We start from the raw sequence: 23831 nt of genomic DNA, 5'->3' as shown, positions 1-23831 counted from the left end.
GTATATTTGATCCATAAAAGCAATAGCCTCACTAGAATAACACTAATAATAGCTAGCACTCATATATCATACCTCATTGATCCTCACAACAACCTTGGGAGGTAGGTGCTATTATTATCACCATTTCATAGATGAGGAAACTGAGGCAGACAGAGCCTAGATGATTTACCTGTGATCACACAGCTAGGAAGTGTCTGAGGCCAAATCTCAACTCAATCCTCCTGACTCCTAAGACCAGTGCTCTGCCCATCGTGGCATGCATTCATGGAGCGAGATAACAAGAAGTATATTTAAGATCCTAATAATTTGATAGATGATTATCTACATTTAACTTTTATGATCATAGCATAATATATATATACACATATATGTATTTAGCATATAGGTAGATAAGTTGCATAGTAAAGGCCTAATAAATGCTTTTGTCCTTTCCTTCATTTATATATACACACGTATATATGTATACATACACACATGTATATACATATACACAAATATGTATGTGTATATGTACATTATATATTGAGGGAGAGAGACAAATAAAAACAGAGTCAAGAGAGACAGAGAGAAGAAAAGAGAAGAGACAGAGAGACAAAGACAGAGGAGGCAGAGACAGAGATGAGAGACAGAGAAAGAAGAGAACAGAAGAAAAGAGAGGAGGCAGAGAGACCAACAAAGAAAGAAGAAAGAGGCAGAAATAGAGAGAAGAGAGACAGAGAGAGAAGAAAAGAGAGAGAGAGAAGAGAGACTGACAGAGGCAGAGAAAGAGGAGACAGAGAGATAGAAACAGAAAAAGAACAGAACAGAAGAGAGGAAAGATAGGGAGTCAGACCGAGAAAGAGGGAGAGAGACAGAAACAGAGAACAGAGAGTCAGAGAGAGACAAAGAAAGAAGAGAAAGAGAGGAGAGACAGAGACAAGGAGGAGGAAGACAGTGACAGACAGATGAGACAGAAAAAGAGAACAGAACAGAAGAGAGGAGACAGACAGAGAAAGAGGAGAGAAGCAGAAACAGAAAAGTGAGAGGCAGAAAGAAGAGAAAAGAGAAAGACAGAGAAAGAGATAGAGACACATACACAGGAGAGAGACAGAGAGAGACAGAGACAGAGAGAGACAGAGAGAGAGAGACAGAGAGAGAGAGAGAGAAAGAGAGAGAGAGAGAGAGAGAGAGAGAGAGAGAGAGAGAGAGAGAGAGAGAGAGAGAGAGAGAGAGAGAGAGAGAGAGATGGTAGAATGGACATGGAATTGGGAAGGACTTTGTTCCAATCCTGCCTCAGACACTTACTAGCTATATGAATATGGACAAGACACTTAACCTCTGTCTGCTATGGTTAAGGCACTTTATTTTACATCAGGACAATAACAGCACCTTCCTCCCAGAGTTGTTGGGAGGATCAAGTGAGACAATATTGGTAAAGCACTTAGCACCATATCTGGCACATGCTAAGCACTTAATAAATGCTTGCTTGCTTTCTTACTTCCTCCAAGATCTTTAGACTTTCAGCCTACGCCTATCTACTATTTCCATCTCTGGGGAAGACGATTCCTGGGAAAAGGATGTCCAGATAAAGACTTCCCATCCCCAGGGATCCAAATTCTCTATGCTCTCTTCTCTCTGAGCTTCTTACCTTGATGCTTTGCCCATCCTCCAATTCTGAGTCTGTTTCTTTTTTAAAGATTGTGTCCAAAGTGTAGGATAAGATACATATCAGCTGTGACTCAATCAATCTTCAATCTTTAAATAAGATTCAGTTATCTGCCACATAATAATAATGGTAATAATAATAATAGCTAACATTTAGGTAGCCCTTACTATGTGCCAAGCCCTATAGTTAAGCACTTTACAATTATTATTTTATCTGATCTTCACAACAATCCTGGAAGGTAGGTGCTATTATGAGCTTCATTTTATAAATAAGGAAACTGAGATAAATGATGGTTAGATGACTTGTCTAGTGCTACACAACTGGAGTCTGAGGTTAGATTTGAACTCAGGGTTTCCAGACTCCAGGTCCAGTGCTCTATCCACCTTGCCACCCAACACAGTGAGCTAACAGATACCCAGGGTCAAGACAAACTTTATAACCTATCTGGGAGATAGGAACAAATTAAACTAGGTGGCACAGATAGTTGGATGCCAGATTTGGAGACAGGGAAAACTTGCTGAACAAATCTCAACCTTTTCCAACCTCAGTTTCCTTATGTATAAAATGAGGGAGTAAGACTCAATGATTTCTAAGATCCCTTCCAGTTCTAAGTCCATCATCTTATAATTCCCAAAGGTGATGTTACAGAAGGGCATTCAGATCTTGAATAGGGAGATATTGCCAAAACAGAAAAAAAAAGCATCTTTTAACCTTGTTAGAATAACAAGCCCTATAGACTTCTCTCAAACACAAATCTGCCTGGCTATAACTTTCATCTGCTCTTATTCCTGTCATCATCAAACAATGTTGCTTCCCCATTACAATTCTACAAATTCTTGGAGGTAGCTATCATTTTCTCCCTAATACTTCTTTTCTCTAAACTATTCCTTGTTTCAACAGTTCCTGATATGGTGTGGTTTCCAGTCTTCCCAATATCCTAATCACCCTTGTCTAGATAGGTTCCTCCTTGTCAATGTCCTCTCCAGAAGGATGATTGATAGAAATAAGTGAGGCAAGGGGCAGCTGGTGGTTCAATGGATAGATTTCCAGGCCAGAGATGGGAGATCCTGGGTTCAAATATGATCTCAGACACTTCCTAGCTTCGTGACAAGTCAATGAACTCCCATTGGCCTGCCCTTACTGATCTTCTGCCTTGGAACCAATATATAATATTGGTGCTAAGACAGAAAGTAAGGATTTTTTCTTCATATAAAAAAAAGAAAGAAATGAGGCTATTAACTATAAGATGTGCTGAGATTTGATCAAGATTCTAAATAGTGCCATTGTAGAAAAATTTCCCTTTCTTATTAACTATCTGGATTTGCCCTAATTTGGATGTATGTGGTTTCCAGTACACAGTAGATTTGTGAGAGGTCAGAACCAGAGATCTTCCTTATTATTTCCTTGGGGTCCAGTATATCTTCATGGCTTTTCTAGGGTAGAAACAACATTGTCAGAAGTTGATCCCCTAAATATAAGCAGATATATTTAATTTCTCTCAGGAAAACAAAAAAGACATTTAAAAAACCAAGAAACTGATAAACAATCTATTATATAACAGATTGTATAACGGCTACCTATTATATACAATATAAAAATAATAAATACATTTTATTTATTTTTAATGCATTTATTCTTAAATGATAAATTGTTGCAATTGAAAGAATATTTTATTTTAATCAGATGATCTGGGTTCAAATCTTGATTCTTATCCCTCTGTACCTATGTGCAAATCCTTATCATTAAAATAAAGGGACTGGAATCATTGCAAAGTCCCCTATGACAAAAATGGAAAACACACTCCAAGCTACCCAACAAGATTAAAATGCAATTGGGTAATACTTAACAAATTAAGCAAAAATAGAATAGAACATAGATAAAGTTGATGTGTGTGGTTTTCTAGGTCAATAATGCTGCCTTCAGGGATCATTATAGACAGTTGAAAGGCCCTTATTTCTATCTAAATTTGATATTACTGCCTTATAACTCTAACATTACATAACCTGAAATTCACAACAAATGTTCTCCCCTTATTGGCCATTAACACTCCCTCTGCATCACCTCAATTGCTGGTTTTCTAATAAGAAAGAAAAGAAGTCATGATACTGTTGTAAATTTTTTTAATGTTTCAATTATTTCAGTATCTGATGAAGATGAGGGTGGAAATGTATTTTATGACTCAAGTTTAATTTTGTAAAAAATAAAATGTGTAAAATATAAAATAGATTTTAGATGGATCCAAAAAATATCATGCACACAACATATCATTTATTCTATTTCCTGTTGAAAAGAATGGAGGGAATATACAAAAGAAAGATATTTTATAACACAATAAGGTGAAGAATTTGTATATTAACTTGCTGATACTTACATTCCTTCTTTTATCCTTGGGTCATCCTCAAAGTCCAAATCTATACAATTCCCAAAAGTATGAAATGTTTTAATCTGTTTCCTTATTGGTATCGAAAGGACCAAATAGCCAATGAGTGTCTAGGGTCATATTTCAACCCAAATCTATGTAATTCCAGGCCCAGAGCTCTGCTCTCCTGGATCACAAGCTGCCTGTTCCATTACTGCTTTCACAACCATATTGGTAACTGAAAGTGGGAATTAAGAAGAAAATTACCAAGTTCATTTGGAAATTATCAGAGAAATGTCTGTTTCTAATAGTAGTATAATCTTGGTTAGAATTCCTATCATGGAAGCATTCCAGGATTGTGGCTGTAGGCTGATGATCATAAGCACTTAGGATTTAACTCTTCATCTAGAAAATTCCAAAACGCATCCTCCCTCTGCAGAGCACTTACTAAGAGGTAACTAACTCATAGAGGTGAATATTGCCCACCAAAATAGCACAACTATTAGCTGTCCCCTGGAGATTTGCTGCTTCTTTTTCCAAAGTTTGCCTCTTCCTCTATCTCCAGCAACAGTCAGGGTATAACTTAGGGGGTAGGAGGTAAAATCTAGCTATAGCAATTGATAACGACCTTGCCCATATCTTCTTGTTGTCCAGTTGTTTTGTGTCCAACTCTTCATGATCCCATTTGGGGTTTTCTTGGCAAAGTTATCATAGTGGTTTGCCATTTCCTTCTCCAGCTTATTTTACATATGAAGAAACCGAGGTTTGTAACCAAGGAATAATGTTTGATATTGACCAAATAAAATTTTAAAAATTTTTAAAAAGAATCGGAGGCCAAAGGGGTTAAAGTGACTTGCCCAGAATTTCAAAGCTAGTAAATGTCTGAGGCCAGATTTGAACTCAGGAAGATGAGTCTTCCTGACTCCAGATATGGCACTCTATCCATTGCACCAAGTGCTACCCCCATCTGTATGTAGGGCTTTATAATTGCAAAAACACTTTCAACTTTCATTATTTCATTTAATGGCAGCAACAAATGCTATTTAATAAATACCTCATCACCTGAAGTGAATGATCTAACCTCTCTGGTCTTCATCCTATAAAATAAAAAGGTTGGATGAGAGTCTCAATAATTTATTCAAGAATAACTCTGGATTGTACTGCTGATGATAATAATGTCATATGTACCTTTATGATATCCTTATGAGGGTTGTTGTATCAGCAGGTCCTAGAGCTGAAAGGGACACCAGAAATCTTCTAACCCCAACTCTTCATTTTACAGACAAAGAAACAGACAAAGAAAGGCCTGGAGAATTTAATTAACTTGAACAAGGGTTGACATAAATAATAAGTATATAGATATACACATATATTTTACATAGTTGTATATTTTGTGTGTTTATACACACATATATGATCATGGGACCACATAACTACATCTAGAAGTCATCTCAGAGACTGGTCTAGTTCAACTCCATTATACACATGAATAAAGTGAGGTTTGGGGGAGAAGGGACAGGAACATTTATGCTAAGCACTTGACAAATATCATTTATCCGACCCTCACAACAATCCTGTGACAGAGATGCTCTTATTGTCCCCATTTTACAATTGAAGAAACACACAGGTTAAATGATTTGTCATGAGTCACACAGCTAGTAAGTGTCCAAGGTCAAAGTTGAACTCAAATCTTCCTGACTGCAGTGGATTTTCAGTGAATTTTAAATTTATTTGTTAAATGTGCAAAAAAGAAAAATACCTGGTTAGTTTACCAAAACTGAATGATATTAGAGAAAATTACTAATTGACTTGATGGAATCAACAAATAAGCATTATAATTTTGTAAGTCAATGGTGTACTTCTTCCATATAGGTCTATTTAGGAGATATCTTTTTTTTTTTTTACTGTGACAGTCATTAAAATTAAGTGATGAAATAAGCTGAAATTATAATCAGGAATTTTGAAGTGCTATCATAAAGTAAGAAGTCAAAATTTTAAAAAATATTTAGATACATTCCATAAATAGATCAATAGATAGATTTTGCTACTTAGCTATAACAATATCTTTCTCTTAAACTTCTACAACTTCCAATATTATGCTGGGAAGCTTAGGGGAGTGGAAAGGTGAAAGACAGCTACACCTGCAGGAAGAAAAATATGGCACTTCCCAATCATAATGAGAACTCTTGTTTCCTACGCATTTCTCCAAATGAGTTGTTTCCAAGAGGATATTTCGAAGAGGGGCAAATGAGTCCCTCTCTAGTTTAGATCTCCAAAGCAAAGGCAAGGATGCAAGGTTATTTTTAAGTGGTTCAGCTGCTCTGATAGCCTAGTCTCATCCTCCCAAGGTCCCAGGTAGTTGGCTGCTTGCCTTCTCCTATTCCTGTGAGGATCATGGCAATTTATCTGAAAAGGAAGGAAGGATCTCATGGTAAAACATTGATTTGCAGCAGGTGCAGCTTAGCTTCGACTCCCACATGTCCCTTAGAAGTCATCATTTTGGATTCCCTTTTACCCCTTTGAGCAAATGGGCCCTTCATCATTAAGTCCTCAGCCTAAGGAAAGGAAATGGTGGTGGATCTTATCTGAGTTGACTTCCCTGCACTGTAACTGTCAACTGCTATAGGAGCATGATTTCCTCTTTACCTTGGAGAGCTGTAGTGGAGACGGTTAGCTTGGTTTAGTGCCCTTTCATCTTTGGCTTATGTGAAATCATCTTTTTCTTCACTGCAACAGGTGCCTATTCTTTTCAAGGAGAAGCTTTCTAATGGTTTTAAATATTCAAGTCCTACTTCATTACATCCTCTAAGCACATACACACAAGCACACACCTAGCAGTCAGGAACTCCCATTCCTTGAGTGTCAGTGTGGGTTTGGGTGGAGTTCTGTGTATGTTCTGTGTTTTCATGTTCCCCATTAGATCAGCCCTCCTAAGAAATGGGCAAAAAGTCAAATGTGGCTGCATATGTAATCCTGACTATCAGGGAGACAGAGGCTGATAGATATCTTGAGCTCGTCCTTATGAGTTGCAAGCAGGCTAAGCCAATTACATTCTCTCCGTGAGTTTGACCTTAATTTGTTGAGCCCCTGGAAGCATCTGATGGGGACCACTGGGTTGCTTAAGAGCAGGTTAATATGCTTATCAATAGTGGGGTCAGCCCATGAACGACCCCTGCAATTCCAGCAGGTGAGATGGAGAGGAATAAGGGAATAATTTATATTGTGCCTTCTTTGTGCCAAGCATTATGTAAATATTATCTCATTTCATTCTCATAACAGTCTTGTGGGGTAGATGCTGTTATTATCCCTGTTTTACGGTTGAGGAAGCTAAGGCAAATAGAGTTTAAATGACTTGTCAAGGGCCACACAGTTAGTAAGTGTCTGGGGCCAAATTTGAATTTAGGTCTTTAGCAAGACCTCTTTTGAATCTACCACCTAATCAGGAGGAAGAAAGGAAGAAAAGGAGGAAGGAAGTGAGGGAGAGGGGAAGGAAGGAAGGAAGGAAGGAAGGAAGGAAGGAAGGAAGGAAGGAAGGAAGGAAGGAAGGAAGGAAGGAAGGAAGGAAGGAAGGAAGGAAGGAAGGAAGGAAGGAAGGAAGGAAGGAAGGAAGGAAGGAAGGAAGGAAGGAAGAAAGAAAGGAAGGAAGGAAGGAAGGAAGGAAGGAAGGAAGGAAGGAAGGAAGGAAGGAAGGAAGGAAGGAAGGAAGGAAGGAAGGAAGGAAGGAAGGAAGGAAGGAAGGAAGGAAGGAAGGAAGGGAAGAAGCAAAGGAGCAGAAGAATCATATACTACCCACAAGCTCTTTCCAAGATACTGATAGTCACTACAAATAGCCTTCAATACATACTTTGCTTGACAGAAATCCCAAAAAAAGGGCTGATGAAGCCAGACCCTAACCCAGTATCACTGAACCTCAGAATGGCACGGAACCTCAGTGAATGCCATCTCTGATTCATATTTAAACAGAAATCACCTCTATGGAATGATGGACAAGTCATTTTCCAGCCTCTGCTTAAAGACCTTCAGAGTATGAGAACCCACTATTTCCAAAAACATCCCATTATACTTTAGGACAACCAACTGTTAGGAAATAATTTCCTTACATCAATCCTAAGTCAATAACCTTTTCACCTTTACCTCACTCTGCCCCCCTTCCTCCGGGGCCAAGCACAAAAAGTCTCCCTAAAATTTATCTTCAAACAGCCTTTCCTGATCCTTCATAGTGCTTGTGCTTTACTTCTGCTGATTATCTCCCTTTTGTTCCATATGCATGTTCTTTGTGGGGCAGCTAGGTACCATCTAGCACAGTGGATAGTGCTCTGTGCCTGGAGTTAAGAAGACACATCTTTCTGAGTTCAAATCTGGTCTCAGTCATTTATTAATTATGTGATCCTAGGCAAGTCACTTAACCTTTTCTTCCTTGGTTTCCTCATCTGTAAAGTGAACCAGAAAAGGAAATGTCCAACTACTTCCAGATCTTTTCCAAGAAAACCAAAATGGGATCACAAAGAGTTGGACATGACCAAAAAACAACTGAACAACATCTTGTTTGTATGTAGTTTTTGTTGTTGTTTTTTTTCCTCACATATTGTCTCCCCCGTTTGATTTAACAGGAACTGTATTTTCCCTTTCTTCATATCCTCAATGCTTAGCACAGTGTCTGGCACATAGTGGGCATTTAATAAGTACCTAATGACTGACTCTTCTATATTACAGCCTTTTAAATACTTGGAAATAGCTATCATGTATGTCCAAAGCCTTTTCTTCTCCAGGTTAAACATCCCCATGACCTCCATCTAATCTCTGCTTAACATTTTCTCCAGTCTCTTAAATATCCTAGTTGTATTCCTCATCTCTTCCCTCCCTATAATTCACTCTCTGATAACATTGGGCTTTGTAAATGTGGTATCATGTCAGAAACAGTTAAACTGAGTAGGAAACTAGGTGTGTTTGGGGTTGGGTCAGGGTAGACATTACCATGTCATTTCTTGCTTTATCTGCCCTATTTGGAGAACGACTTCCCTGAGAGAAGCATACCATGACAGCCATTGGGTTGAGAATACCTTCTTGATTCAGTGATTCTATGATCACTCCCAGAATACATCAGGATCTGAAGCTACTCTATGGAAGCCAACTGAGGGAGCAATACCTAAGTGTAAAAGTCCCATTTTTTTCAACTATTAGTCTTTAATTTTTTTCTTTTTTTACTCAAGATCATCATCTTGAATATTAATATTTCAATATAAAAAGAACAGAAAAATAGAATTGTATATAGAACTGAATCTCTATTACAGGCTGCTTATTTCTTTAACAGTACATTAAATTTAACACAAGATTATCTGTGTTGACCCACTAGGTTGTCCCCTTCTGAATTCCCTTCTACTCTATTCTTTATATATTCTTTAATGTTTCTTTTATGTTTCTTTTATGTTCTTTTCTTTCTTTTTTAATGTGTCATTATCATCACCCCAACCGACCCCTAACAACAAAAACACATGCACATACATATACACACAACTGTTCTTAGACTCTGGGATATGACATAGTGAATAGGTCAAAAAACTTGGAGTTGGAAGGACCTAGCTATGAATTCTGCCTCAAACATTTACTAGCTGTTTAACCCTAGACAAGTCACATAATCTCTGTATGCCTCACTTTCTACAGGTACATTTACAAAATGATAGGCTTGGATTTGCTAGCCAACAAGATCCTTTCCTGCTCTAAGTCTGTAACCTTTAATTCTATACTTAATGGATTCTGCCTTTCTGATGGCATAAAAATATAATATTTATATGGAGCCTCATATAGTCATATGATGAGGAGGAGGGTAATGATTATAATCACCAGTGAATACCAAACTCCCTAAAAATATTTATAAGAAATAGTCAAGTGGATAGCACAGTGGATTGAGAGTCAGACCTAGAGATGGGATGTTCTGGGTTCAAATCTGGCCTCAGACACTACCTAACTGTATGTGAATCTGGGCAGGTCACTTAACCCTCATTGCCCAACCCTTATGCTCTTCTGCCTTGGAACTGTATTGATTCTAAGATAGAAGGCAAGGGTTTTATAAATAGTCAAAAGATATCAATACACCATTCTCAGAGGAAGAAATCCGGGCTATCAACAGTTATATGAAAAAAAAATGCTCTTAATCACTAATAATTAGAGAAATGCACATTAAAACACTTCTCCTGGATAACCACCTTGTCATGGCGGAAGAACTTGCATAACTCAACGAAAATATGAGCTAGGCCATGAAGGGTTACCCAAGACAGACAGGTCATAGTGAGATAGTCGTTAAGACTAAAGGTAATCCACTGGAGGAGAAAGTGACAACTATCCCAGTATCTTTACCAAGAAAAGAAAAGCCCATGGACAGTATTAAAACAATAAATTATATGATACCAGGAAGTGGGTATCATATCTAAGGCCAGAAGGTGTCTAATACCTTGCTGGGGAAGAGTGGAAAACAACTACAGATAATTCCTGAAAGAATGAAGCAGGTGGGCCAAAGCTGAAATGAAGCTCAGCTGTAGGTGTATCTACTGATGAAAGAGAAGTCCAGTGCTGTAAAGATCAATATTTCACAGGAACCTGGAATGAACAATGAACCCAAGTTAGCTAGATGTGGTCGAACAGGAGATGTAAAGATTAAACATGGACGTCTTGGGTATCAAAGAACTTAAATGCACAGGAAGGGTGAATTTAATTCAAACAGTAATAATTATATTTTCTACCATGGGCAAAAATTCCTTAGAAGAAATGGGGCCCTCATAGTCAATAAAAGGATAAGAAAAGCAATCCTAGGAATAATCTCCAAAATAACAGAATGATATCTGTTCAAATCCAAGTCAAACCCTTCAACATCATAGTAATACAAGTCTATGTTACAACCACTGGTATCTAAAAGGCCAAAGAAGACCTATAACATCTTCTAGAAATAAGATAAAAAACAGGTTTCACACTCCTCATAGGGTTTTAGGGTGATAAAGTAGGAAATCAAAAAATAATTGAAACTTGACCTTGGAGTACAAAATGAAACAGGGCAGAGACTAATACAGGTCTGTCAAGATAACTCACTGGTGATAGCAAACACTCCTTTTCAATAACCCAAAAGACAACTCTATACATGAATATCATCATTTGGTCAATATGAAAATCAGTTTGATTGTGTATTTTGCAGCCCAAAGTAGAGAAATTCTGAACAATCAGTGAAAACAAAACCTGACGCTGACTATGGCTCAGATCATGAGTTTCTTATTTCAAAATTCAAATTTATATTGAAGAAAGTAGGGGAAACCAGCAGCCCATATAGGTATGATCTAAGTAACATCTCTTATGAATATGAAGTGAAAGTGACAGATAGATTTAAGGGATCTGTTAGAGAAAAGGAACTATGGACAGAAGTTCACAATCATGTACAGGAGATAGCAACAAAAAACTTCCCAAAGAAAAACAAAAGCAAGAAAACAAAATGACTGACTGATGAGACTTTACAAATAGAAAAAAGGAAAGCAAAAGGGTAAGGAGAAAGAGAAAGATACACTCAAATGAATGCAGAATTCCAGAGAATAGCAAGAAGAAATAAGAAAAATGTCTTAAATAAGCAATGCAAAGAAACAAAAGAAAATAATTGAATGGGAGAGAAAAGAGATCTCTTCAAGAAAATGGGAGATACCAAGGGAACATTTCATGCAAAAAATAAACATGCTAAAATGCAAAAACGGTAGAGACTTAACAGAAGTGGAAGAGATTAAAAAGAGGTGGCAAAAATATACTGAAGAACTATACAAGAAAGATCTTAACATCACTGAAACCCATGATCATGTGATTATTGATCTAGATCCATACATTCTAGAGAATAAAGTCAAGTGGACCTTAGGAAGTATAACCACCAATCAGGCTAGTAGAGGCAATAGGATTCCAGTTGAACTATTTAAAATCCTGAAAGATGATGTTAAAATGCTATGCTCAATATACTGGCAAATTTGAAAAACTCAACAGTGGCCCCTGGATCAGAAAAGATCAATTTATATCCTAATTCTAAAGAAGAGCAATGCCAAAGAATGTTCAAATTATCAAATAACAGTGCTCTTGTTTCACATGCCAGCAAGATTACGCTTAAGGCTCTGCAAACTAGGCTTCAGCAATATGTGAACTAAATATTACCAAAAAGTACAGGCTGGTTTTCAAAGAGGCAGAGGAACTAGAGACCAAATTCCAAAATCTCCTGAATTATAAAGAAAGCAAGAGAGTTCCAGAAAAATCTACTTCTGTTTCATTGACTACATACACCAAAGTCTTTGACTGTGGATCACAACAAAATGTGGCAAGCATACAAAGAGATAGGACTGTCTTCTTACTTATCTCCTGAGGAACCTGTATGTGGGTCAAGAAACAACAGTTAAAATCAAACATGAAGCAACTATTTGGTTCAAGATTGGGGAAGGGAACTTGGACAAAACTATTTATAGCAGCTCTTTTTAGAGTGGCAAAGAATTGGAAACTGGGGAGATGTTCATCAATTCTAGAATGATTGAACAAGTTATAATATATGGTTGTAATGGAATACTATTGGACTCTAAGAAATGAGTTCAGAAAAATCTAGAAAGATGTCTATGAACTGATGCAAGTGAAATGAGCAGAACCAGGAGAACAATGTAACAGAAATATTATACAATGATCAACTGTGGAAGACTAAACTATTATCAACAATGCAAAGTTCCAAGATAACCCCAAAGGACTCAATGAAAAATGCTATCCATTGGAGACTGATTGCAGATAAAGCATTCCAATTTTCATGAGTTTTTTCTTGTATGAGCAATACGTGTCTTCTTTCATGGCATGAGGAATATGAAATATGTATTGCATGACAGCACTGGTATAACCTATTTCAGATTATTTACTGACTCAGAGGAAGGAACAGGGAAGGAGGGAAAGAGAGAATCTGAATTGTAAAATGTCAAATAACAATTGTTAAAAATTATTTCTACATATAATTGAAAGATTTAAGTTTAAAAAAAGGTTAAGAAAGCATTATGACAAGGCTTTATATTGTCACCTTATTTATTTAACCTACATGCAGACTATATCATACAAAATGCCAGACTGGACAAACTGAAAAACAGAATTAAGATTACCAGGAGAAATATTAATAATTTCAGATATGAAGACAATACCACTCTCTTGGCAGAAAGAATTAAGAAGCCTTTTACTGAAGGTGAAAGAAGAGGGTGTAAAAGCTGACTTGAAGCTTAACTTAAAAAAAAAAAAAACCAACTTAAGATCTGGTGACTGATCCCATTGCTTCTTGGCAAAGAGAGGGAGAAGAAATGGAAGCAGTGTCAGATTGTATATTCTTGGACTCAGAGATCACTACAGAGTCACTACAGTGACGGTCGCCATGAAATTAAAAGATGCTTGTTCCTTGGGAAGAAAGCTATGGAAAACCTTGACAGCATACTAAAAAGCACAGACATCACCTTGACAACAAAGGCCCATATAATCAAAGCTATGGTTATTCCAGTAGCATTGGATTGCTGTGAAAACCAGACTACAAGGAAAACTGAGTATGAGTACTACAGATTCAATACTTTCAAATTGTGGTACTGGAGAAGACTTTTGGAAGTTCCTTGGACAGCAAAGAGATCAGTACTTAAAGAAATTAATTCGGTGCATACCCTTTGATCCAGCAATACCACTACTAGGTTTGTACCCTAAGGAGATAATAATGAAAAATGTTTGTACATTTTCATGCTCTTTGTGGTGGCAAAAAGTTGGAAAATGAGGGGGCGTCTCAATTGGGGAATAGCTAAACAAATTGTGGTATATGATAGTGATGGAATACTACTGTGCTGTAAGGAATGATGAACTGGAGAATCTCTGTAAGAACTGGAATAACCTCCAAGAACTGCATGAAATGAGCAGAACCAAGAGAATATTATACACAGAAAGTAAAACATTATGGAACAATACAATGTAATGGACTTTACTAATAATACAAGACCATCCCAAGGAACTTATGATAAAGTATACTATTCACATCGAGAGAAAGAACTGTGGGAGTAGAAAGGCAGAAGAAAAACATATGACTAATCTTTTGTTTACATGGGTTTATGATTTGGGGGGTTGGTTTTAAAAGATTGCTTTATTGCAAAAATAAAAAGTGATAACATTTGTATAACCCAGTAGAAGTGCTTATTGGATCTTGGAGGGGGAGGGGCAGGGGATGAAATTAAAATAAAATATGGAAATATGGAAAAATATTTTTCAAATAGAAATTTTAAAAGAATTTTTAAAAAAGAAATTAATTCATACTCTTCACTGGCAGGTCAAATACTGAAGCTAAAGCTTAAATACTTTGGCCTCATAATGAGAAGCCAAGACTCATTGGAAAAGACCCTGACATTGGGAACAATTGAAGGCAAAAGGAGAGGGGAAAAACAGAGGCTTAGATGGATAGAAAATGTCATGGAAGCAATGAACTGGACTTGGAAAGAGTTGGGGAGATACTGGAAGACAGAAGGTTTTGGCATGCTATGATCCATGGGGTCACAAAAAGCCAGAAATGACTGAAGAAATAAAATAAAACAAACATTAAAACAATTCTGAAGTACTGCTATGCAAACGTCAAACTGGCAAAGATGACAAAAAAAAAGACAATTGCTAAAGGGACTATGGACAAACAGATACATTAATGTACTGTTTACTGTTGATAGAACTATAAATTTGGTCCAGACATTGTGGAAAGCAATTTGGAGATATACCCCAAAAGTAATTAAATTATATATGCACACTCTTTAACCCTATGATACTATTACTAAGTCTATATCCGAAAGAAAACAAAGAAAGAGGAAAAGGACTCATATTTAACAAAAGTATGTATAGTCACTCTTTATAGTAGCAATAAATTAGGAATTGAAAGAGTTCCCATCAGTTGGAGAATGACTGAATAAGTTATGATATATGAATGTGATAGAATACTATTGTGCTGTAAGAAAGGATGAAGGGGATATTTTCAGTGAAACATGGGAAGATTTGTAGATATTGATGCAAAATAAAGTGAACAGAAACAAATGTATAATAATAACAATATTGTAAAGACAAACAGCTTTGAAAGACTATTCAACAAAATGACTGATTGTAATTCCAGAGAATTCATGATGAAACATGGTACCCACCTCCAAATGGAGAAGTGATAAATTCAGAGATGGGATTATTGTTTTTGCTTGTTTTTGTTTGTTTGTGACATGGTCAATGTGGGAATTTGTTTTGTTTGACTATACATGTTTGTAAAAGGTTTCATTTTTCTTGTTTTCTCAATGTGGGAGGAGAGATGGAAGAGAGGAAGAGAAAATTTGGACCTGAAAATAAAATAAAATGGAAAAAATAATTTTAAAGGGCATTAATAAGATCTAATCTCTCTAACCAATGGGATCTAAATCTTGTCATGTTTTTATTTACTGGTATAAATGAACCTATCTTGTCCCCACCCCTTATTTTTTTAATTTTCTGAATTAGTCTGTTAATTTCTGATTGGTGTTAGATAACAATTCTTTTCACGTCTTTCTCCCCTTCCTCCCCTTCTTCCAGGAGCACATTTACAAGCTGATGAAGAGCGACAGCTACACCAGGTTCCTTCGGTCTAATGCTTACCAGGACTTACTACAGGCAAAGAAGAAGGTATTTGGGGGAAAAGACAGGCTTGCTTCTCTTAGCACCTATTGATTCTTGCCTGCTGCTTGCTGCTAGTGTGAAAATGAGACTATTATTTCTTGGGTTTTTTGTTTGTTTTTCCTCCTCACCCTCTCTTCTAGGCCACTTTTTTTCCTGTTTGAAAGAATGAGAATCATTGTTTCCTATCCACAAAGGTCTAAGATATGAAATCTTTTCCACTGTGTCCCTATTCCTGTATTCTGCATGTGCTACCCACAGAGGGGAAAGGGGGCCAGATGAAAGGTTGCAATCGTATTGGTCATAAAAGTCCAGCATTCCATTCAGGAGATGAGAGAAGTAGATTGATACAAAGCTTAGCCTCTTGTTGACTCTCACAGGGAGGTAAATGAGGCCATTTGATGGCAAGAGAATTGGGCTAACAAACTTTCTTTAGCTAGAAAATTCTGCTGGCTCCATGGCATATGCTAGCCTTTGAGTGGCAACATCTCCTCTGTCCCTTTTTTTCTCACCCCCACCCAACCTGAAATATTTCTTATTTTATTTTTAACTCAGAAGAGCCCTTAAACCTTGCTTGGAACCAAGCTGTCTGGCTTCTTTCTTCCTTCCTTGAAACTAAAGTTGTGGTTTTCTAGAGTCTAGTGGGGGGGGGGGGGTCAGGAATCCTGAAAAATGCAGGTTGGGGAAGGGTGACGGTAGCAAAGATGAACTCCACTGAAATCTAGCTGGATCCCTGGGCAAGGGTGCATTGGGTGGAAGAAAAGAAGCAGGAGAATTAACTCTGCATTTCATCAAGCTATGTTTAAATGTTTTCTATACTTTCCAGCATAGTTGTGTGTCCTTCATGTGACTGAGAATGGTGCCCACTTGCACCAAAGTCTGCTTCCATACCACTTTGGAACAAATGTTTCCTCCTCATCTCTCTCCTCTGATCTCTCTTCTGTAAGCTCTCGATTTCCATCAAAATGCTCTTTGCAGGTGTCCCTCTCTACTGTGTAACCTACTCTGTGTCTGCTAAGACTTCGGCTGCTGCTTAGTGGGGTTAAAACTGTCTCTGTATACTGTTTGGTATCATACAACTCCATGTTCTTTGATCATTTTTCCCTCCTTCCTCCCTCCACTCCAGCATCTATGGCAGTACTCCTACTACAAGGGTCCCCTGCTAGTCTTGATTGGAAAAGGGAGAACAGAAAGAAGGAGACAGGGAGACAGTGCTTCCTGTAAATGCCTTCAACTCTCTTTTCTTTTAGGAATTTTACAATAAGTTAATTAATTTAATTGTGATTAAATTAATCAAAATAAAACCATTTAAATTTTACAGTAATTTACTTATTATAAAGAGAAAGATCACTATAATTCAGCTTTCACCAGGGAAGGTCAATGCAAGTTTACATTTGTTCCTTGTTGGCCTGGGATCCCCCAAATGATTACCATTTCTTGGTGTGTTTCCTGGGAGGCTTAGAACTGTGGAAGTCAAGAGTTAGTTAATCTGAGCCTATTCAAAAGCTGGGGAGGAGAAAGATAAAATGATACTTTAAACCATAAGAGAGATTTGGGTTCAAAGGGGAGAAGTTTGTCCACTGTAGTCATGAGAAATGGTAAAAAAGGCATCTAAGTTACTCTCTATTGCTCAAGTTAAACATGTGAATTTATTAAAGAATATGTATATGCTTCAGGAAGACATTTCTTGCCTTCTCTGTGGATTACCTTTAACAATAAAATGGCCACAAGTCCCTGGGTATTTCTTCAGTGTGTAGCTCTTTAAACAAGCCTTTCAGTGTCCAGAAAATGGTCATATTCGAAGATGAAGGCATTAAGCTCTATACAAACCCAGATTAAGTTCTAATTCTCTTGACTCCTATCCTTTCAATAGATGTCCAGTGATAGATCTGATTTATTCACTGCATTTGTGCTAAATTAGGAAGTAGACGCTCTCTTTGATGAGCATTCCTGAAAGGAGGGATGGAGGTAGGATTCCCACACACCTCCCTACAAGGGTCATGTACTGCAGAAAGGGAGTAGATGCATTAGTCTTCCCCCTCAATCTTTACTGCTAGGCAAAGGCAAAGTACTTTGACAGCATTTATAAGTATATTCTTTTGATCTTTTGACATAAAAAACCTATCCCCTTTTCAAGTCCTGTAAGAGATGAACTCATTTCTCTGATAAAGACCTTGAGATCTCTGTGGACTAAAAACTCAATATAAGATGAGCAGATAGGTGACTCAGTGGATAGAGAGCCAAGCCTAGAGACCTGAGTTCAAATCTGAACTCAGACACTTCCCAGCTGTGTAACCCTGGGCAAGCCACTTAACCCCCATTGCCTAGCCCTTACTACTCTTCTGCCAATACTATACAGTATTGTTTCTAAAACAGAAGGTAAGAGTTAAAAAAAAGAAAAGAAAAGCATAAGTCTGAGTCAACAGTGTAATATGGCAGCCCCAAAAGCTAACAAGGGCTTCCCTGAGAGACAGGCATGGATTTTAACCACCTTTAAGATGTTTCCCAGGTCTTATGAAATAGTAGTGATATCCCCTTCCTAGGAAACAAGTTTTAGCAGGACTGTAAGCTGTTACCACTTTGCTCTAAATCAAAATCCTTCGTCCTCCCCCTGGAAATCGGGAGAGTTGGGCATGGAACAGACTTCTCTGTGAATAAGCAGCTCAGTGGCCAGGGGCTAGGAATGGTCTCATCTGAGCCAATCATAGATCACCCCCATCCCCCTTTTATCTACTAGCCTGAAGTTGAATTGTGTGTCACCCCAAGGAGGAGTAGACTTGTCATGTTATCCAGGTCAGGCATACAGTTTTCATTACCTGCATGCTGGAAGAATGTTTGACCTCAATCTTTTTGTCATTGTTTCTCTGTTTTCCTTGTGTACTTCCAGTATCTGCTTTTCCTCCTGCTGAGTGACTTTGCTGTCATGCTGGGGCCGAGTATGCCACTATGTGTTATCTGCAATGCAGACAGATGAGAGTCCTTGGCCCACTCCCCAGGCTTTCAGTACATCCTGCAGACCCAGAGACACCTGGCTTCTTCATTGCCTTTTCTTTTTTAAAAATCTGTATAGTGGCATTTTTCTTTCTTCCTTCCTTTCTTTTTTTCTTCAGAATTTCCTTCCTCTGCTTTCTGAGGATGCCTCAAACATGGCCCCAGAAACAGAGCTTGAGGGCAAGCGAGCAGTTATGTGGGTTGTGACCACACTCTACGGCATCATACAGGCAGAAAAAACTAGTGGGTCCACAGGCATACACTTGCTTCTCCAGACTGGTAGCATGCACATCTATCTACCCCCCACCCCCAGAGCATGGAGATTTCCTGTCTGTTCCAAATTTCTTTCCTCTCCTCTCTCCCCACCAACTCCATCATCTCAGGTTTGTTGCTTAAGCAATGCTGAGTGAGCCCCATGTGCTATTTTGCCAGTTTCTAGCACGCTGGATGGGCATTTGTCAGTGCCAGTATTTGAGCAGAGGGCCCTGGGGACACTTTTCCTCATGTGGATGAAAGGGCCCAGTTCCCAAAGATGGCAGAATTTTTCCCCAGTTCTGAGTCACTATCCATGATAACCAGAGCAAGCAATGTAAAATTCAGCCCCAAGTGATGCTTGGGTGCCAACTGAGGAGGAAAGCCACAAAAGGGAAGAGGGAAGTGGTGGGCTGGAGGACAGATCATCTGAGACCTGCTCTACAGTGAAGCATCTGGGAGCTTCCAATTTTAAATAATTATTTTTGCTAACTAGGTGCTAAGTCCCAATTTTTTAAAATGCTGCAAGGCTACAGGAACTATTGGGGCTCTGGGGGAAAAGCCTGCATTGCCCTACCCTAATTATAGTGCTGAAGATAGCCCTTTAAGGCACAGTCTATCTTTCTGTTAAGAAAAGGGCATGGATAAGATCAGCCTGCTGCTTCCTGCCATGCTACAGTAGTAGTGTGGTAAATTCACATGGAAACCCTTCAATAGAAGTCATTAGGAACTGAGGAAAACCCAGATTTCTGAGTATCTGAGAAGGATATTTCTACAGGGAATGAAATGCGTTCTGCTGTGCTCCTTCCTAAAATCCACTGGGCTGATTTCTTCCTACTGGGAGGCTTTTCTGCTTGATGTAACACTCAGATAAAAAAATTCCATTTAAGGTGCTTGTCCTGAAATGATTGGAAGTGGGGAGGGGAATCCAAGATGGCAACCTGCTCTATCTCCTAAACAAAGGCTAATGGAAAAAAACAAAACAAAACAAAACATTGAGTTCTGGAGCAAGCTGACCAGGCCTTGGGACCTATCTGAGAAATGTTAGTAGTTCCTAATCCATGCACTTAAGGAAGGTTATGAAATCTGAAAGATTAAATATTCTGTCTTCTCCCCTCCAGACAAAGAAGTTGGTGACATTATCCTTAGAGAGGTTCTGTTTACTCTGTTTGATTTCCTCTTGCAAATAGCACTGGCTGCTTTTTTTTTTCCTGGTGTGTGTTTTGTTTTTCCTTTTGGTTGTTGTTATTTTTTGGTTTTGCTTTTCTTTTGTCTTCTTTCTTTGACTTTCACTGCCCTTTGAAAACCACATCTAAGCTGAAGATTTTTTCCCTCTATTTTTCTCCCAATTTTTTTTCCCCCTAAAGCCAGAAAATGAGCAAGGTCGTAGAACTTCCTTAGAAAAGTTCACTCGCAGTGTGGTAAGTTCAGTTGGGTTTTTTTCCCCTTCACTTTTTCTTTGGTTTTTGGTTTTGATTGTTTATTTATTTATTTTTTGGTTTGTTTTTGTGTTGTTTTGAGGTTTAATTTGGGCTGGGATGGAGTTTGGTGCTTTCTCGCCTCCAATACCTTTATATCCTGTTTGCAGCTTCTCTTCTAGGGATGGATTTACAAAAGACCAAATTATTTTCTCCATAAAAGCTGCCTGCACAACTACTGAGTTTCCAGCCTGGGCATGTGGTCTTCCTGCCCTTGCTTTTAGAGGAATGGAAGTATCCATATGCCTCTTTGAGCTCAGTAGCTCATGTCTTTTCTGCAATACCTCAGAAAGGTCATTTCCATGCAAAAAAAAAAAGTTAATTAATGTCATAGCTCATCTACAAAATTAATAATAATCAAACTATACACAACAAAAAACAACCAGCAACTTGAAATTCCCCCCTGTGAACTCTGGCAGCAAAGCTGGGATCAGTCCTGAGTTTACATTGCTGTGGCTACTTGCTTTTGCTATTTGTCCATAGAGTAGTAATGGCGCATGATTTCTAGAAGTGTCCTCTACCCTGCATCTACTGTGGTGTCTTTTGCATGAATTCCTAAACACAGAATATCCCTCCTCTTCTTGTAAAGTTACTGGAAGATGAGGGCATAGCAAATAGCATTGACCATTATGGGAATTAGCGGTGAGCTGCCTGTTCAGGGTCAGAGTCACTTGTTATCATCTCAAGGCAGAATATATGACAAGATCCACTTGACTCTATAAGCTGGTCACCTTTCCCTCACATACCCATAATATAAATAGATGAGTTCTATATGATACAAAGCCTCAAATACAAATAGTAAATAGTGTGAAAAAGATTAAGAGATGAGTAAGTCTTCTAGGCTGGTGAAAGAGTTCAGAGATTGTACCTTTTCCTTCTGCCCTATGTCCTGCCAACATTTGGCAGTGCCAGGAGTTCTTTATTCCAAATGCAATCACAGTTCCATTCCTTCTTCCTCTTCCTAGAATCCAGTTAGTATTTCATAGTATCATAGATTTGGGACTCTAATCTAGAGGTCACTCTGGATCTGTGTTGGTGAACCTATGGCAAGCATGCCAGATGGAGTGGCTCCCTTCCCCCCCCCCTCCACTGCACCTGAGGGAGTGAGGGTGCAGTTTGGACACTAGGTCACTAAAAGGTTCACCATCACTGCTCTAGCTCCGGAGCAATATACTTCACCTCTCTGTGGCTTAGTTTGCTCTTCTGCAAAATGGGGAGAGGTGGGCTTTGGATTCAATGACCTTTAGAGTCTCTTAGAGCTCCAAATTCATGATCCCATGAAATACTTACTGAATTCTAAGAAGAAAGAGAGAAGGATTAGACCTGTGATTGCATTTGGTGTAAAGACTAGACAGAAAAGGACTTTATTTGAACTGATTGAATCTAATCAGAAGGGACCAGGACTGAAACTTGATGTTTTCCTTCTTGGGGGTTAACCCTGATATGGTATTTCTCCTTCTTCCTGAGATAGGAAGGAAAGAAAGGAATAAGCATTCACTAAGTACCTACTATATAACAGGTATTGGGGGCTAAGCACTTTTCAAAGATAATCTCATTTGATCCTTATAATAGTTATCTCCATTTCATAGCTGAGAAAACTGTGGCAAAGAGAGGTTAAGTGACTTGCTCAGGATCACAGAGCCAGGAAGTATTTCAAGCTGGATTTGAACTCAGGTCTTCCTGAGTTCTAGGCCACTTCATCATGTAGCTATATCTGAAAAGCAGATTTAACAAAACCCAACTGTTGCAAAAAATAGTGATGGGATTTTTATTTGATCCTCTGATTTAAATTCCAAGAAGCAAATTCACTCATTTGCCTCTCCTAATGGGATCATTTTTAAAAATCATTCAAATATGACCTTGGACATAGAAGGAAGAGTAAAACAAATAATAATAGATAATAGTTAGGCAATCTGATTCTCTCTTCCTGCCTTTCATCTCTGATGTCTTCAGAAGAAAAGAGGACATATAGCTATAAAACCCCTTTAGTTCATGAGAGACACCGCCACATAGGTGAATCTTCTTCATCTAGGTGATGTTATCTGTCCACCTTAGGCAATGTCCTAATACTAGAAAGATCAGCTAGGTGATACAGTGGATAAAGAGCAGTTCTTAGAGACAGGAAGGCTTGGGTTCAAATCCTATTTCAGGCACTCACTAGCTGTGTGATCCTGGGCAAAGTCATTTAATATCAATGAGCTTCATTTGTTAAATAGAGATAAGAATAGCACAGGGTTGTTATAAGGACCAAAGGAGAGAGTGTAGGTAATACACATTAAAAATCTTAAAGTACTATATAAAAGCCAACTCTAACTATTCTTGTCACAGTCCAGAATCTGAAGACCTGAATTATTCTCATTCAAAAAAACTTATACAAATTGTGTAACTTTAGGAAATGATCATGAGGACAAGAGACAAGTCATAGTTAAGCTTTGTTTTTGCCCTAGCACCTGGGAAAATGACTTATTCTAAGTCTTGGTTTCTTCCTATGTTAAATGGAGATAATAGTTCCTGTAAAAAAAAAAAAAAACCTTTATTTATGAGGAAAATGTCAGAAGGACCAGGATTTGAATCCCACCACATGTATGTACTAGTTGTATGACTGAGCAATACACTTAACTGTTTTATCTGCAAAGTGGGAGAAGGTGGGCTTTAGACTCAATGACTTGTAGAATTTCTTAGAGCCCCAAATAATAATGAATTCTAAAGAAAAGGGAGAAGGAATGGACATGTGATTTCATTTGGCATAAGGAAATTCCTGGATAAGGAAGCTCCCTCTACCAATAGAGACCAAGAAAATTCTCTACAATGTATAGTCTTAGCGAGTCACTTAGAACACTAAGAGAATAAGTGAGTTGTGTAGGACCACAGAACCAATATGTGTCAGAGGTGAGACTTGAACCTAGATCTTTCTGATTCTGAGACCACTCTGACCCACTGTGTCTTATCAAATACAAAGTGCTTTACAAATTTTAAAGCATTAAATACGCTGTTAGCATCATCATTATAATCCCCTGATGCATTCTGTGAATATGATTTTTTCCTTTTAAATTTTATCTTAATGTTATTCCAATAACAAATTTACATATTTTCCAAAATTCCAAACATGATTCATGTTGTCTCCCTCTCCTCTTCCCTCCCCCTTCCCAGAGCTGACAAGAAATTCCACTAGATTATACATACATTATCATTCAAAACATATTTTCATATTATTCATTTTTGAAAGAGAATCTTATAAAACCAAAACCCCAAATCATATACTCAGATAAACAAGTGATAAATCATATGTTCTCTTTTGGATTTCTATTCCCACAGTTCTTCCTCTGGGTGTGAATAGCATTCTATCTCATAAATCCCTCAGAATTATCCTGGATTATTGCATTGCTTTTAGTAGCAAAATCAATTACATTTGATCATCCCACAATATTTCAGT

General features: G+C 38.0%; 1 protein-coding gene across 3 annotated transcripts in view; it reads left to right on the top strand.

Annotated features, from left to right (window-relative positions):
* RGS6 (regulator of G protein signaling 6) overlaps nt 1–23831 on the top strand; it is a 773101-nt gene that overhangs the window by 717405 nt on the left and 31865 nt on the right. For 2 of the 3 annotated variants that reach the window (XM_056810707.1, XM_007472889.3), the window contains exons 16-17: nt 15597–15686; nt 20288–20341. In XM_056810707.1, the coding sequence (XP_056666685.1) occupies nt 15597–15686; nt 20288–20341 (144 nt within the window). The remainder of the gene's footprint in view (nt 1–15596; nt 15687–20287; nt 20342–23831) is intronic. The other variant, XM_007472890.3, reaches the window with a different exon arrangement.

Source organism: Monodelphis domestica, chromosome 1, assembly GCF_027887165.1.
Source record: "Monodelphis domestica isolate mMonDom1 chromosome 1, mMonDom1.pri, whole genome shotgun sequence".
Classification (NCBI taxonomy): domain Eukaryota; kingdom Metazoa; phylum Chordata; class Mammalia; order Didelphimorphia; family Didelphidae; genus Monodelphis; species Monodelphis domestica.
Note: the sequence above shows the minus strand (reverse complement) of the source record. Positions and strands in the feature narration are given on the sequence as shown.